Genomic DNA, 16,453 nt, shown 5'->3' with positions numbered 1-16,453 from the left:
AAAGGTCAGAGTAATATTTTGTCATACTGTTTACTTTCAAGTCCAACATAGTGCTCACTGCTCAGTCAATGCTGATACCGAAATGTTGGCTGCTGCCTTAAACACAAGAAAATAATATAAACTTAGTATAAAAAATACAAGCATAAATGATATAAAACAATGTTGACACAAATTACATAAAAATAATTTTAACATAAATTATAAAAAACAATATAATATTCAAATCCTAAAGGCTATTAATATTGTCAAAAACTATAACTAAGGGAATTTTGTCCATTTTAGTTAGTTTCAGTTAGTTTTGTGAACACAAGATACAGTTTTAGTTTACTTATCGTTTTTGTTTTCTTTTCTTGTTTTTATTAGTTTGAGTTAACTGCAATGTATTTTAAATTTTAGTTTTTGTTTTTAGTTTCGTTTTAGTTAATTACAACCTTGGTTGCAATAAGTTTTGTTTTTTGTTTATCAAAATTGTTACCATTCTAAGTACTTATGTTTTGTTAGAGTACTTCCCCCAATGTTGTCAAGTATACAATAGTTGGATGACATGTAATACTAAACTGGAAGTAGTGAGAAAATGTAATCAGAACTTTTCATGAAGTTAGATTACACTTTCTTGAAGTTAACATGATGTGAAAATAATTGAAATGGCATTTCTCATTCTGCTGTGAACATAATTAAAAATGTAACAAAAAGTATTTCTTCACTGACAAAACTAGTAATTAAAACCACCACTATACTTAAGTGTCAGTATGGATCTGCTGGAATGGAAGTCTCAGGCAGAACTGAAGCTGAACTAGCACCAACTACAGCAAACTCAAATAGCCATGCCATTGCATTATGTTTTTAAGTGAAACATTTTGTCCACTCCGAATGAACTGGGGCATCGCCTTGCAAATGAATAGTTTATAGAGGTAAAGTTCCAGCCCATTGTCTAAAGTATTCATCTGCTGTATGTGGCTCTGCTCTCTTAAGGACCACACTTTTTTTTTTTTTTTTAATCTCAGAGGCAGCATCAAGAACACTTTCTTTACTGGAGAGCCCTTTAGAGTTTAATTTATCATAAAATTTAAAGTATGCCACAGGGAGCCTTCACTCAATGCCTGAAGGGATACTGAAAAGACCTTGTTTTTGGTGCCATCTGAGTTTTCTGTGGGTCCGTAAATAAATAACCTCAATGTCAGACAAGTTTACATTTCACTGCAATAGAAACAATTTAATAAAAATATTCTTTAATTTTTCTCATTACATAATCATCTCCTCCAGAGGTCTTCTGTAGCATATCTTTACGGTGCCTGGAAGCAAACAAAATGAGATTAAATTTATGGACACACAATGATGATAAATTTCGGAGGCTGACCTCACCTTTCCATCAAAGCAGCGTTCCTCACACTTCTTTTCTGCAGTCCTGCAAACCTCAGAGGAGCACATGAAATAGATCTGCAGAACAAAAAAGAAAAAAAAAAGTCATGCTTTTTGCACAAACTTATTCCCTCACGATGGATTCCCAGCTGCTCTGACTCACCTCTTCATCGAGGTACTTGTTTGTCTTTTGATCCATGAACTGGAAGGCTTTGACCACAAAGCGCCTCTGGTAGCGATTTTTCGGCAGGTCACTGACTTTAAGGATGGATACATTTGGATCGTACGGGTTGGCACACCTGCAAAGACAAGTACAACTTATGAATAAGCGGACAGAGGGCAAAGAACTTAAAGTGGTTTAAACAAGTCTTACCCTTCATAAACCAGCACCAGGGCATTCTTTGCAGAGCGAGGGTAAGCTATGCAGTAGTTGACAAGAATTACTGCATCTGGTTTCGGAGACTTGAGACGCAGTTCAAGATACACAGGGTTGCCCAGGAGCAGTTTCAGGGGCAGGCTATTGGTCGTCAAGTAGCTTTTGTAAGTAGAGTCTGTTGAGGTAGACAGACATGGAAGTGACACTTCAAACAGCAGCATTCACTGCATACACAATTATAGAGATTGTACTTGAAACACTGAACAGATATCCCACCTTTAGCGATTCTCAGCTGAACACCGTACAAACCATTGGAGATGACCTGTGACGGTAGACTGGAACTTGGAGTCTTGACCATGTAGCCGATACTTGCCAGTGACTGCGGCGTACCACCAGTTTTACCATACCTGCATTCAACCATAAACCTGTAGAGAGAGAGAGAGACAGGTTTAAGCTAGGTGGAAAAAAAGTCATGCAAACATCAGACTTCAATTTGAAGCAGAAAAATGTCAAAACCAGAAATGAGAAACCAGCTAACCTGAGGGGATCGCTTCTTGTGATGGCACCATACTTGAGGTTCAGAGCTTGGACAATAGTTTGAACTTCAGCCAGGTAGATCTTCGTCTCACCAACAGTCTACAGAGAAAAATTAACGTTGGCAATATGTGATCTTCATGCTTTTTGAGGTAGCAGTACATCAGATTTGTTTAGGATCCGCCAGTGTTCTGAAACTTTGACCATGTGGTAGATTTGAAATGATAAACTGATCATTAACCACATGACAGAATCTTCCATTTCAAAAGGTGAGAATTTCTAAGATGCAACTCCTGTGTGACTTACGTAAACCCGGGCTCCACATTCTGTAACTTTGAACTTAAAAACGGCAACCTTGTCATTGGCAATGACAGGTTTACAGCTTGGACTGGCAGGAATAATGAGCTTAGTGGGGTCTATAGGGACAGACGCGGAGTTGGAGCGAATGGCGAAAACAAAGTGTTTATCCCCGGTGCACTCTAAAAGAGAAGACAGAACAGGTCACCAAGTTTATCAAGGGAAAAGAAGTTTTGGATTATTGAAGAATAGTTTGTTAGGTCTTACCATCCATTGGGTAGTAGCATGCAGAGGTAGAAGAATCCACACAGCATCCCATCTTCTCACAATCTGCTGAAGACATTCCTGACTGACCACAAGACACCCGCTCCGCAGTAGCAACAGCACAATCTGAAATAAAGAGCCATTAATAAATCTGAGAAAGACAAAGAAAGCCAGAAACATGATGTAGGACATAAGCTTTTGAATTTGCAGAACAAATATGCCACCCACTTTGTGCTTTTGTTGGCGTGCTTGGATTATCACACTTCTTTGTCGAGCCACTGGCACGGGGGAACAGGCCCGAAGGGGACTTGGGACTCTCCTCACATGTAGCTGTCGCAACTTGGGTCTGACCAAACGCATCAACATACAACAACTGCAGACTGTAGCTGTCAGTCTGGAAATGAAAAACACAGATTTAGGCCAACTGGGTTCCACAGGTAAGAAACAAAGCATTTCATCCAAAGTTACCTACTTGCTTCACATTGCAACCAGTGTAGGGCACACTTAGGATGTTTGTAAAAAAGTTCACATCGTAACCACAAGACTCAGGAGCATCTGTGATAGGCAGCAGCTCCTTCGAACCTGAGAGAACAAAGAAAGTTAGCACACAAACTTATAAAGGTGATCTCAAACAAGAGAAATCTGAAGGGCATACCTAACACTTTAACTTCATTCAGTTGACCATTTGGCAGAGCAATTTGGAAACCATCATCACTGCAAACTACATCAAGCCCACTAGAGGTTGGAGTGCTGCTGCTAATCCAGCTCCTTGGAGGGGCACCAACAAATTCCCTCTCAGTGTCATCATCATCATCTGAGTCGCTGTCCCAGTTTGTGTCAGGGGTGTCTATGAACTCCACATGGTATCCACCATCATTTCCACTTGACCATTGTCTTGGACCTGAATCTCCAGTGGCCACCTGGAATCCATGGTTTGGAAAGGAGTCCCAGGAATCAGTGGTGACATCCCCTTCAAGTTCAGGAAATGCATCCTCTGGTATTTCTTCATCAACGTCAGAGTCGCTGCTGTCATCTACAAAAAGGCGACAAAGGCAAGAAACTTAAGCTTTATCCATTTTACTCACTTTTTCAGTGAGAGGTCATTCATCTACTCACATGACTTGTGAGTGCAAGAAAAAAAAGTGCTAGAGAAAACTCAATAAAAAAAAATGCATGGCCACCTGGGGCCTCTGTTCAAAGCCTTGTGCTTTTTTTCAATAGACTAGTCTGAGCGTTTCCATGTGGCTGCAAACCTGCAACTCAAGATACCTTCCATATGCATGGTTTTGGCTCATCTCAAATTGAGTCATTTAACTTCAACAGCTACGTTCAAATAAAACAGCCTGATGACGTAGCTAGTTCACTATGGATAGGAAGAATTTACTACCATAATAATCTACTTTGTGCAAAATATTCAGTGCAACAGAGGCACAGTTTAAGAATAGCTGGAGAGTCAATGTACAGCAAACCGCTCTCACCAGTCGTCGTTACGCTCTGTGTCGGACCCCACTCTCCTCTCTGGTATAAACTAAGCAGCTCAGTTTCATTGATCCGCTCCCATCCTTGGACCGAAACCAGCAGCAGAGTCCAAACCAGGACCGACAACAGCTTAACTCCGAAGCGACCCATGGATCCAAGTGAAAGCCCTCCAGCAGCTGCTGAACACCGGATAAGGATGAGGTGTCTGCCGTACTACAAGTAGTGCTTGGAGGTTAATTGATTGCACCTGGGAGCTGCTAATTGGCAACTTGTCACTCGGGTCATGTCTCACGTGCATGATTGGAAACCACCTATTGGCCAATTCATAATAGTAGTAAAGTCTATAGATGTTCATTTTTTTTAAAGTTCATAAATGATCATTATTCATGTAAGCTTGACAAGTATTAAGTAAAATTCAAATATATTGCACTTTAAAACACTCGGTTGCAAAGTCCTGAGATGGTAATTTTCTTTACTTTAAATTCGTTGGCCTGAATCTTGGTGATAATATCTGACTTTCTTCACTTCCAAGTTTTGATGGATTTTTTTAGCTACAGGTTTACACACTCGTTTTACAGATTCTTAATCCCAAAGAGATAAATTAAAAAAAAATAAAATAAAAATAAATAAATAAATAAAAAAAAAAAAAAAGGGAAGTTGCCTTGGATACACTAAATTAACCAGCTGCTGCAGATACTTGCTGGTTCACATTTCTATATGATCGGGCTTTTTAATATTTCAATACCTCAGTTCACACTACAGTTATTCATTATTCAAGAGTATTTAAATTCAACACCTGTTCTTCCCTAACGCTGTAAAATGATTAAGTAAAATGTGTACAGCTCTGTTTAAGTAGGGTTTGTACCTTTGTTGTGTTACTCATTCAACTTAACTTTAGTAAGCTATCAACTGGGCATGTGTTTGGGTTGTATTATAACTATATTAATCTATGACTGTTTTCACACTGATTCATAAAACTCATCATACATTACCATGTAAGCACATTGTCAAAAAATGTGCATAATTTAAAGAGTATGACAAATAAAGAAGGACATTTCTAGAGTGGCAAAAAAATTTATTGCATATGTTTGAACTTTCAAGTACACGTGTGGTTTACTTTAGAACCACAGGTCAAAATATCTGACTATTCAATAGTCTTTACCAAATAAAACAAAACAGATTTTCTTAAATCACACTCTCATCTGCTAATAAAAAGAACCACACAAAAAAATCTGTAAATTATAGTTATCAGACAGGGACCTTCACTTGTAGGCATTGGCTTTATGTTTGGGTAGAAAGTTGAAGTTCTTTGGCACAGGTCCAAGCAGCATTTCACTGAGAACATAAGGAAGGAAAAAAAACTGTAAAAAAGAACTGATGGCAAATTCTGGTGTTGTCTAATTTTGAAAGACAAGTTTTGAACGTTTTTGAAAGTTTACTGCTCACCTGATCCTAATCCAGTCCCCAACGTGTTGACTGGCCATCAGTGACTCCAGGTAGTTTCTGCCCATGTAGTACGGAGGGCGCTCATTGATCTTCTGAGGGACACGCTCCAGAAGACCCACAGGAATATATCTGAGAGAGAGGCAGAGGAAAGAGGAGCTGACAAATCAAAACACCATCTATTCTAACTCAGGCATTGGGGTTGTGTTCTGTAAACCTCAAGCACATGTCAGTATCACTACCACACACCTTATCTGATAGAAAGAACAATAAAAGGACACAATGGTCTGCTAAAATATATACATATAAAAATCAGTGTTTATTAAAAAGTGTGTTGTTGCCGACCTGCACATGAAGGAGAGCCACTCTAGCATGAACTTGCGGGTTTTCTCTACACCTCTAGTGTCAGAGCCCCAGTGCTCCAGACCAAAGTTGGTGAAATCCCTGAGGATGTCCAGCCGCTCGTTGGACGAGATGTCCCAGTGTCTGCTCTCTTTTATTTCAGTGAAGATCCATGGCTTAATGAGAGCACCTCTTAAGAGAGATGAATAAAAACAAGTGAATTCAACAATAAAGTCCTGATTTACTGTATGATTTTGGCTGTTCTTGATGCAGCACAAACCTTGCAATCATAATACCAGAGACTCCGGTCTCTCTGGCTTTCATGGCGTCTTCATAAGACAGAATGTCTCCATTACCTGCAGAAAAAGACGCACTGTATATCATTTAGTTTTTGTTCATCTAGTATATACACATATTCATTATCAAATATGAGCAACTCAAGTCTGATACAAATCCACGCACCGAAAAGTGGGACAGGACTGGCCAGTTTGGAACAGGTGGTGATGTAATCCCAGTCTGCTAATTTGGTGTAGCGCTGCTCTCTTGATCGGCCATGCAGCTAAAAGATAAAAGACAGTAAAAAGTTATTGATTACACTAAACCTAATTGATGGCAGGGCAGTTATATAAAAGAGAATGACATACTGAAATATCAAACTTGTGCTAGAAAGGACATTTAAACAAGACTTACTGTGACCATTGAGACACCCCACTCCTTCATCTCTGGGATGAGCTTGTGGGCTATGTTGCACTTTTCCTGAACACCAGTGCGGATCTTGACTGTCAAAGGCACATCAAGGACCTTTTAAAAGAAACACTGTTATTCACTGGAAGGCAGAATTTTAATTTAAGCAGGTGTTTTATATTTTATTCAAGACTTCTCTAAAATCTTACTCAGCAGTATCTATATTTTGAATTTGATAATTATCATTGCTCTTTTTTTTTTCTTATACACAAACTATCATCATAAAAGAGACAAACACTGAAAATAAATGAAAACATTGATTTGGCTCAAAAATCAACACTTACATAGTTCATTCCCTTGACTATCTGTTCAAACTTTCTGGTACGTGTCATCAAACCACAGCCTCCACCCTGATGAAATAAAGCAAATATACATTTGACTTCTGATGCCGTGTCAATTTGATGTTTAATCTGTGTTATTAAAAAAAACATAGAACATTCAATCTATCCATCAGAAATTTTTCTGGTATTGAGTTAATTCATTCTTAATTATTTTCCTGTGTGTATTAGTTAGGCTGCTACTAGTCAAACAGCAGCCACACACATTAATGTTAACAGGCCATCGTGTTTGGGGTTCACCTTCTTGTAGACAAGGTCAATGGGACACCCAGAATTGATGTCCACAAAATCAACTTCAGTGTTGTTGTTGATGAGCTCTGCACATCTGGTCATAGTATCCGGAAAGCAGCCCTCCACCTGCAGACACAATGTGGATTTCAGAGAGGAGGCAATCTTTAAATGCACAGAAATCTTTCTGTTCACGCAGAATCCTGAAGATTTTTAAAAGATCCCAGATGACATCACCTGGACCCCAAAAACATCTTCACTTTCGTGGCGCTTCAGGAGCGCCCACTCTGACTGCTGTCCCTGTAAGAGGTTCGTGACCATGGCCATCTCCCCACATGTGATGTCGGCTCCGAAGCGCTTACACACACGGCGGAAAGGCAGGTTTCCACACTAAAACAGAGGCAAATTTCAAATAATTAAATGTATTTGAGTTTACCTAAAGCATTTTTCTTTACGGTCAAATATCAAGCAAACCTTTTTCAAAATAAACCACATAAAAACAGATGATGTGCAAGTATGACGATCTGTCTATTGCAACTTACAGTTGTTAGAGGAGCAAGGTAGAGCTTGTCTTGGAAATCGACCTTAAAAACAGATATAAGAGAATTATTTAACAGGCATGTACTCACCCCTTCTTAAAATATATATACATATATATTTATATATACGTCACTATCACTTAGTATCACTTTGCTTTGCTAGATCGACATATTTCATAAATAAGGGAGATATACCTGTTTCTTTTCACATGGGCGCAACTTGATGACATCCACATCAGTCAGTGGGCCAATGGTCTTCACTGGAGACTGTTTATCTGTGCCGGTCTGTGGATTTTAAAATAAAAAAACATGTTAAACCACATTAAAAAAACACACCAAACAGTGTATACTAACAAAACAGTGGTGTTCTTAGTTGGATTTTTACCTCTGATTCTGTTTCAATAGACACGTTCTGCTCCCCTTCTGTAGGACCTGATGATACTTCCATGACAGGAGTGACACCTGTTTGAGTCCAAACACTGAACTTTAAAACGAATTTGATAAGCTTTTTGGGGATCATTTTAACCTCACTAAGTCATTATTAAACTCATAGAAGGGTAAAGTTTAGGGCTTACAAAGTCGCAAAAATGCAGAATGCTAACAACACTCCTGAAGAACACTTTGAAGATTATGAGTTCATGTCTAAGTGTCTTTCACATACAAAATCTATCTCAGACCACAACAGTTGTCTTACCATTCCCCTGCTGCTTCTTTTTGTCTTTGTTCTTTAAAAGAGGCTCCAGGTACTCCTCTGACTTTTTGAAGGCCACTGAGTGCTTCCTCAGACGATTCTGGAGCTCTCTGCTCAAGCTGTTCTTCACAGGAGTCCTGCCCTCGTGGGTCTTAATAAGTTCTTGGTTCTCTATGTTTTTGAAGTCAGGTGTTGTATGAGCTTTGGCGAACCTGCAGCAGAGGCCATAAGTGCACTTCCCAAATGTGTCATAGAGGTAGCAGCTCTCCCCGATATCAGCAGGCTTGGTGGCCATGTATTCACTGACATCATGAAGAAAGTGGCACTTGGCTCCAAAGGAGCATTCTTTGTCACCCTGTAAAGTGGGGGAAAAGTCACAGGACTGGGTAAAAGCCAACAAAAACATCAAATAGAGGAAAAAAGAGCAATGTTTTATTTTCATACCTTAGCAACAGAGAGACACAGACGTCTTTCATCATAGTCAGAAAACTTAGTGTGAGGTCTTGACTTGTTTTGCCCCCGACGTTTTCCATCAGGTTTTCCCTGTTTAGATGTCTCCTCAGCCTCCAATTTTATCTTTTTTGCTTCAGGTTCTTCTATGGATGTGTCCTTTGTCGGCTCAACTTTTTCATCTTCAGAAGCCTTTTCTGTGTTTCTGGCTTTCCACTCAGAGTCTACAAACTCATGGAACTTTTCTTTGGTGGTCAGAAATCTGCAATAACAAGGAAAAACAGAAGGGGTTTGATATAACAAACTTTATCAAAGGCCATTGTATTAAACAATACCACACAGATACATTTTTATGTGCTGATGCATTAGTGTGGTGTGTATAGGACAGCACTGCATTCTAGAAAAGCCTTTACACTTGCTTTCAATACTGCATCTCTACTTATTTATACAGAAAATGACACAGTTGATTACAAAAATAAAACTTAACGTGAAGAGATGTTGTCAAATGTATTAAATAAAGCTCTTATGTCGTATTGGATCTGTCAGACTAAGCAGTATGTACCATAAATGATCTCTGTGCTGATGTTAAAAGGTGCAACCACACTGGTCTGGATGGGAGCCACTAGCTGCCATTCAAGGTAACTGTTTACTAATAGGAACATCTTATCATCCTTTGTAGATGGAGTGTGGGCTGTACTGTCAGAGATGACCACACAGACAATCCAGTTGGATTATCTTCAAATCATATCTCTAAATGTAGACTCAAAACACCATGTATTTGTTGTGATTCTCTGCCCTCATGTCGCCTACAAAAAGCTATTTACTTACTCGTTTTTGATTGAAGATTCCCCCTTTACTGCCACAACTGCCTTCTTTTCAGCGTTTTCCTCATTTGTTGAGTTTTCCATCACAACTTCTCAAGCTTTCGTGCAATCCTTTAATCTGAAACACGTTGTTATTTCAGCTGATCGCGTCAAACCTGCAGGATTTGACAAAACGTGGTGCTTGACGTGACAACTCGAAACAAATAACTGACACTCTTGGTCCAAAACTATGTAACTGTTATATAAAACGACAATTCAACTGTAAAGTTGACTGGCATAAATGACATTAAACTGCTACTAAAGACCTTCTTAGATTAAATTTAATTCTGTTTACCTGTTAGACTTTGTATTGGTAAGTAGTTGCAGCAGCTTGCTGTCTGTGGAATCAGCTCAACATTAACTGCTAGTAAGCTAACAGCTAATGCAGCGCGTGACGCAGATATTCACTGACAAGCCAACGCATCTAAAAGCTTACTTGTAACAAATTAAATTTCGTATCAAATAAAAACTCCTGAATATGAATCAAATCAAAGTCTATCCTTTCTGCAGAGTAACTATCCAACAGCGTGAGATACTGTTGTGCGTCCACTGGTAAAGTCCGTAGTGAACAACCCGGCTAACAATGGTTCCTGGTGTTACAATCTATGCTTAAACTTAATTAGAATTTACACTGCTGGCCAAACTTGTTTGAACATCCGACAGATCTAAAAATATTGACCTATTTTCCATGTAAAACATGTTTTAATTGTATAATGTTCTGTAACATGCAGATGGTTGCTCCGAGAATAGCAAATATCAGATCAAGTGAGTCAAACTGTTATTTTATTTTGACTTTGATATTTGATATGCTCACCTTTTGCAGCAATTACCAAAGCATATTTCTCTGGCATAGTTTCAATATATTTCCAAAGAAACTCAACACCAATGTTATTCCATGTCTTCGGCAACTCAAGTCAAACACTATCCTTTAAATCTACACTAAATCTGTCCAGTTTATTTTCCAACTTGCCCCTGATTTGCTCAATAGGATCGAGATCTGGACTTGAGGGGGGCCAGTCCATTATTTTTTATATTCATTTTTATAATTCATCATCTTTCACATGGAAGGTCAGAATCCCCAGCCCATACAGTCAAATGACAAAGTGCCCTTAAGAAAGACACTGAACCCAAAATTGTTGCTGGTCAGAGTTGTGTGGACAAATGAGTGTGCCAACCCCTACAATAGTCTGCCATCAGGGATGTTTTGAATAGATAATATTGAGAAATATATGACTGCAAAATCAAAAAGAGACACACAGGAACTGTAATATGTGCGAGTGTGTAAGTACTGGTCATCTGAAATGTGGATCATTGGTTGAAGCATGTAAATTGTATCTTTTGAGGGTTGAGAAAAAAATGTATTGTTCTTCTGTTCTCTGATACTTTGGAGATGCTATAACCCATCCACAAAAAGTAATTTGCAGATTAGTTCACATTCATTAATAAGAATGGTAAAATTACATGAGAAAAACTATCTTAAAGCAGGAAATCATGACAGCCCTGAGGCCAAGTTAATGAAAACATACAGCATTATGTCATATTTACATCTGACAGTTATAATCATTCATCATAGCAATCCAACAAGTTTTTTTTCATTTTGGCATCAAAGCGCTTTTTGCTCATGTCCAAGATGCTGATACCCATCCTTTGGAAGTCGTATCCCATGCTTGTCAGCTGCATCAGCCGCGCTGTCAAGGTCTTCTCACTGTAGTCTAAAACCTTTGGCTTCTCTAGAATCTGCTGCATTGTTATTCCGCCTTTCAACAGACTTTCCATTTTAGAGTTCAGCGTGTCTGGTCCAATGTACAGGATTTTAGGATAGCTGATGATAAGATTTTCCACATCAGCTTTCTGAAATCCAAGTGAAGCCATCATCTGGTGGAGATTGTTTAGATTTCTTCTCATGCATTCATTAGACAGGTCCAAAATACATGCCCAACGACCTTGAAGAAGAGCTAGCACTTCTTCATCACTCAGCGTCACATATGCTTTTATGAGGTCTACATTTGCCCTGACTCTCTTAGTGCTTCGTATGAGAACATAAAGGTTTCTGCATATGATATCTTTAGCAAATTGCTCAGGATTTGTCCCACCAAGTTCAGCACAGATGTCTTCCAGGAGCTCTACCATCAACTTGTTCAACTTGACACTATTAGAGAATGTTCGTGGTGCTGTTGCCAAAAGCCGATGAAGGTCTTTGGAGGTCAGTCCCAGTGTGCTCAGAAAAGCTAGGTTCTTCTCAAGGTTACCATTGTCACTGGAGCGAAAGAAAGACTCTGGCGAACGATCCAGGATTCTCACTATTTCTTCATCAGTCTCAAAGATGTTTTTCCACAGCTCCCAGCGCTGTTCCAAGTGCTCAATGGAGCGGGTGATTGCACGTGGATAACGAGATATTATTCCAGCTATTTCGCTAAGGCTGGCTCCTTTGCCTTGAAGAAACTGAGCAACATCTCGCTCATTGGTAAAGGATTTTCGAAACACTCCAGGCTGACGTTGACGTGCCATTCTCACATCCACTCCCATGAGATTCAGGTTCTCCAGCAGAGATTCATTCTGCGGGCTTTGTGGCTGTGGCTCAACATTTTTTTCAGAAGAACTACAAAGCTTCCTCACAGGGTTTTCATATGAAAAGGAGGGAATGAGGACAGATCTGCACTGCAATTTCAGGGACCGATGGAAAGTCAGAAGATTCCTCAATCCAGGCACTGCTGCCATTGTCGCAGGGCGCTGCTGTCTATAAGGAAAGGAAATATTTGTTAGATATGACTTGGTTACAACTGACTTCTACCATTCAGCATTATTTCATCTGAATCAATCTAAGTCTTTGAATGGGAAATGGAAAGTGACTTCACGGCGGAATGATGATACCTACGTAATGATTGTTCTTTAAAAAAAATAAAATAAAAAAAATAAAATACTATAACGCAATAAATGACATCAAACCGCTCGAGAAAGAAATCTCCTTGTTAATGATCTGTTGAGGAACTTATTCCACAAGAGAACAAAATCCAACTCTGGTACAGCTATCTCACACATTTAAGCTCTGTAAATGTCAAACTGACAACTCATTATCTAGGTTGTTGTCTCTGGTCGATATTTAATTTAGAAAATACATACTCTGTCTTCCTCACGATGAAGATTTCAGAGAAGTTGGTGGCCTGAACATATTTGACAGCGATTTCTCATTCACGACGACCGACAACCTTCGAGGAGTCTCGCGAGAGTTATGAAGCACCTAACGAGAACACTAATGAAGAGTGGTGCCACCTAGCGTTGTGGAGTAAGCCAATGGACATTACTCCCTTTTAACCATTAGATGGAACTAAAGGACTTTTAACTGTATTTGACGCTAGTTTCTGCTTCCTATACAGCATAGACTGTAAATACAAATAGTTAATTCTTAAAAATCTTTTTTTCAGAATTATAGTGATTAAGAATTTTATATACAGTCTATAAAATACAGCCATATGATGAAGATGGGACATTTTATAGTGACTCAGTTATGCTATTGATAAATTTTCTGATTAAGTGGCTATTTGGAGTCACTTTTTGTGCTGAACCATCGCAGACGAGCAAGCTGACGGTCTAACATTTTACGGATTTCAGAAAAAAATGATGCAAATGTGCGATGTCTGTGAGAATATTTTTTTAGGGTTTTGTTCCTCTGCTAATTTAATTTTCATAATAATAACAAAATTATTTTTTTTTAAGCATTACAACGTTAAGAATTTTTTTTTTTTTTTTACTATGTGGTTCTTCGAATGTTGTGGGAATTTAGACAACCTCTTGAAAGAGATTTATATTGAATATATTGGTATATATGAAGGTGAATAAATAAGTAATAAACAATGGTGAAAGGGTTGGGATTAATAAGATTCACCGCTTTCCACTCCTTTTTGGATTAGAGAAGTTACATTTGTGATTTAACAGTTTTGCTTCATTTGTTTGTTTGTTTTTGTTGTTCTTTTATGATATTTTGTCAATATTTGATAATGTGATTATAAATAGTTGAAGGCCCTTTCAACATGATGATGGTAATGCACAGGAGAAAAAACATTAATAGCATCAACATTTAGGGTTTTTTGGTCTTTGAGTAGCATTAATACTTAATTCCTCTCAGACCCACAGCTGATATTCCTGTGTTCCCTTGGGGTATGAGACAGCGTTTGCCATGTGGTTTGTATCCCAGCTTAGCTCTGAAAAACCTACTGACCCATTCCAAGTCTTAACTGCTGAGCCCCTTTTACTCATGAATATTTTAAAACAGCACAGTGATATCTCTGGTATGCAAATAAGCTTTCATTTTGTTGCCCTGAAGAGAAGAGATTAATGCATTTGTCCAAAAAACTTGATATTTATATATCTATCTATCTATGTTTCTGTCTGTTTAAAGAGAAGTCATCAACAGAAGACGTTTTTTCTTCATCAATTTCATTCTCTTTACACTTGTCCCAAGCACTTTGGTCCTTGTTTGCATAGTGATGTGATTGGGAGCACCTCTTCTGGCCTGTGTTCCGAGCTATCTAAATCAGTTTAAGTGTATCACAAATTATGAGTGGAGAAAAGTGTAAGACATAAGAGGAGTAACCGTGGTTGAATTTGCACCAAGACAAATGACAAAAACCTCCAGCACCTCTGCAATTTATGCATACTGCTTCTTCTATACACTCAAACACTTCTCCCGTTTCTTCTACTTACACATTAGCTTGCAATGTATACACAAGAACAGCTTTAAAGTATGTGATGAACTTTATGACTGCATCAATTTTGGCTCCCCCTATAGACTTTGCACTATCTTTCAACTCTTTGATGCTCATGTCATGTTTACCTGCGTGGGTGGGGACCTCTTAGGACACAATCTCTATGGTAGCAGTAAATTCACTCTATAGAAGTACTTATTGTTGTAATTCATGGTCTCGCTTGCTTCTGTAGGTCATAAAAAGGCATCACTTAACGTTGTGACAGGACGTGACAACATACATATCTGACTGTTTAAGTGTTGTTTCTTTTAATTGGTGTTCTTTATTGTTTTCTTTTTAAACCAGCAATACTTCAGGTGTTCAGTGCCATTAGTATAGACTCTGGCTACTGAATGAATCCAGCCCTGTCTCCATTTGTTGTGGTATATTAGGTGTAAAGTTTCTTGAGTACCAACTGACACTCTACTCCTCCAATGAATCAATAATTTAGTAACTGCCAAAACTTTCAAATGCTCACGGGTTCCTGTGTTTCCTGTAGACGTTGGTGCACAAACAGGCCTGTGTTTACAGGTGGGATCAAGTTAGTGAGAATGTCCAAAAGAAGATGGGTGGAATTCAAAATCTGCCAGACTATCAGCTGTTCTGCTCCGGTTAGCCGACGACACAGACCATCATCTCCTGCTCCTGCTGCTACTGGTATGTTTAAAACGTAAAACTTTGACATTTTACGGATTTCTGTGAATCAGACTGTGGTCTTCTTTCGTTAAAGGGGGAATAGCATTAATTTGTATACAGGTCTTACAGAGGGATCCTGTTTGTTGCATCCATCACATGTTTTTCTTTAGTTTAGATTTTTGAATTCACATATTACAGCACTTCAATTTTTGAGGACCTGAGATCCCAAATTTTACCTTTTCTGAAACTGGGGTTTCGATAAAAGGGCTGTGTATTGTAAAAAGCAGTATGTTTGACAACAGTGTTTTTTATTGTGAATAACACTCCTTGCATTGTTGGAAATCAAAATAACAGGTCATTACACACTTTCACGCAAAATCTTTCATTTTTTCATAGACTTAATATATATTATATACACATAAAATGAAAAACAAAGACAAGGGAACCAAGGGGCAGGAAATGAGAAAAATAATTTTTCAGCATATCCAAAAACCTTGTTCAGAAAACAGTAAATGGCTGCCAAAATCTATTATCTTTAGCAATTCAAGTGAATACATGACAAAATGACATTTAATTTGGGTTTTCATAATAACTCCACAGTCAGTTTAATCATGAAAATGTCAGTAGAACAAACAGGGAACACGACAATGATCTGCTCTCATGAGATAGACTAGCTTTTTGCAGACTTGGAAGTTAAATAATAACTATTCTGTCCTTTACAGCCTCCATCTGTCCCAGAAATTGATGCCATTGTCTCATGTTACCTGCCTTCCCTTTCAGCCAAAGAAGGCTCAGATGTTTTCCTTTTTCACAAGTTCACACCACTTTTGTTTAGACCTGCTCAGAATGCCATGCAGCACAATATGATGTTAAAGCTGCAGCCTGTATTTGTAAAAAACAGTAACACTGTGCTGAAATGAAAATATTTTGTGTTAAAAAAGAAACCTCTCAACTGGGACAGCTCTTGCAACCTCTCCTCCCGTTACCATAGAAACTGAGCAGACGTTTTAAGCAGGATTCAGACTGAATACAAAGCAGTGAAATTTTATGACATTATGAAAACATCAGACACGCTTATTTGATTACCACTGATTGTTAACAAAACTGATCAAGATATTAATATGTCTG

At 38.5% G+C, this 16,453-nt stretch overlaps 3 protein-coding genes across 4 annotated transcripts; all 3 read right to left on the bottom strand.

Annotated features, from left to right (window-relative positions):
- Positions 1-1,186: 1,186 nt before the first annotated feature.
- On the bottom strand, positions 1,187-4,528 carry LOC141802596 (zona pellucida sperm-binding protein 4-like). The gene is made up of 12 exons (XM_074686153.1): positions 4,309-4,528; positions 3,486-3,863; positions 3,303-3,412; positions 3,059-3,224; positions 2,834-2,956; positions 2,576-2,748; positions 2,274-2,371; positions 2,012-2,160; positions 1,733-1,910; positions 1,523-1,658; positions 1,363-1,437; positions 1,187-1,292 (listed from the first exon to the last, which is right to left on the bottom strand). The coding sequence occupies exons 1-12, from the start codon at positions 4,457-4,459 to the stop codon at positions 1,284-1,286; spliced, it is 1,746 nt and encodes a 581-aa protein (XP_074542254.1). The 5' UTR covers positions 4,460-4,528; the 3' UTR covers positions 1,187-1,283.
- Positions 4,529-5,397: 869 nt separating this feature from the next.
- dus3l (dihydrouridine synthase 3-like (S. cerevisiae)) lies at positions 5,398-10,493 on the bottom strand. Of its 2 annotated transcripts, none has more exons than XM_074687450.1 (16): positions 10,243-10,493; positions 9,913-10,026; positions 9,079-9,346; positions 8,638-8,989; positions 8,329-8,405; positions 8,139-8,228; positions 7,947-7,988; positions 7,642-7,794; positions 7,417-7,533; positions 7,123-7,188; positions 6,785-6,895; positions 6,557-6,653; positions 6,375-6,450; positions 6,098-6,286; positions 5,756-5,884; positions 5,398-5,644 (listed from the first exon to the last, which is right to left on the bottom strand). In XM_074687450.1, exons 2-16 carry the CDS (start codon positions 9,990-9,992, stop codon positions 5,572-5,574), a joined length of 1,920 nt encoding a protein of 639 aa, XP_074543551.1. In that variant the 5' UTR covers positions 9,993-10,026; positions 10,243-10,493; the 3' UTR covers positions 5,398-5,571. The 2 variants fall into 2 exon arrangements, with proteins under 2 accessions (XP_074543551.1, XP_074543549.1); XM_074687448.1 differs by having other exon boundaries at positions 5,399-5,644; positions 9,913-10,063; positions 10,243-10,492.
- Positions 10,494-10,684: 191 nt separating this feature from the next.
- Positions 10,685-13,163, bottom strand: mterf1 (mitochondrial transcription termination factor 1). The gene is made up of 2 exons (XM_074687451.1): positions 13,068-13,163; positions 10,685-12,684 (listed from the first exon to the last, which is right to left on the bottom strand). Exon 2 carries the CDS (start codon positions 12,663-12,665, stop codon positions 11,508-11,510), a length of 1,158 nt encoding a protein of 385 aa, XP_074543552.1. The 5' UTR covers positions 12,666-12,684; positions 13,068-13,163; the 3' UTR covers positions 10,685-11,507.
- Between the last annotated feature and the right edge of the window lie 3,290 nt (positions 13,164-16,453).

This window comes from Halichoeres trimaculatus, unplaced genomic scaffold, assembly GCF_033239565.1.
Source record: "Halichoeres trimaculatus isolate MK-OKI-2021-1 unplaced genomic scaffold, fHalTri1.1 fHalTri1_scaffold_14, whole genome shotgun sequence".
Classification (NCBI taxonomy): Eukaryota; Metazoa; Chordata; class Actinopteri; order Labriformes; family Labridae; genus Halichoeres; species Halichoeres trimaculatus.
Note: the sequence above shows the minus strand (reverse complement) of the source record. Positions and strands in the feature narration are given on the sequence as shown.

Excerpts from the sequence above, each read along its gene's own strand:
- LOC141802596 (XM_074686153.1), bottom strand. The coding sequence starts at position 4,459 with ATGGGTCGCTTCGGAGTTAAGCTGTTGTCGGTCCTGGTTTGGACTCTG. Across the intron at positions 3,864-4,308 it reads ACAGAGCGTAACGACGACTG|ATGACAGCAGCGACTCTGAC; the intron begins GTGAGAGCGGTT and ends GCCTTTTTGTAG. Across the intron at positions 2,372-2,575 it reads AATGTGGAGCCCGGGTTTAC|ACTGTTGGTGAGACGAAGAT; the intron begins GTAAGTCACACA and ends TTTTCTCTGTAG.
- dus3l (XM_074687450.1), bottom strand. The coding sequence starts at position 9,992 with ATGGAAAACTCAACAAATGAGGAAAACGCTGAAAAGAAGGCAGTTGTG. Across the intron at positions 8,990-9,078 it reads TGTGTCTCTCTGTTGCTAAG|GGTGACAAAGAATGCTCCTT; the intron begins GTATGAAAATAA and ends CCCACTTTACAG. Across the intron at positions 6,896-7,122 it reads TAGTCAAGGGAATGAACTAT|GTCCTTGATGTGCCTTTGAC; the intron begins GTAAGTGTTGAT and ends TTCTTTTAAAAG.
- mterf1 (XM_074687451.1), bottom strand. The coding sequence starts at position 12,665 with ATGGCAGCAGTGCCTGGATTGAGGAATCTTCTGACTTTCCATCGGTCC.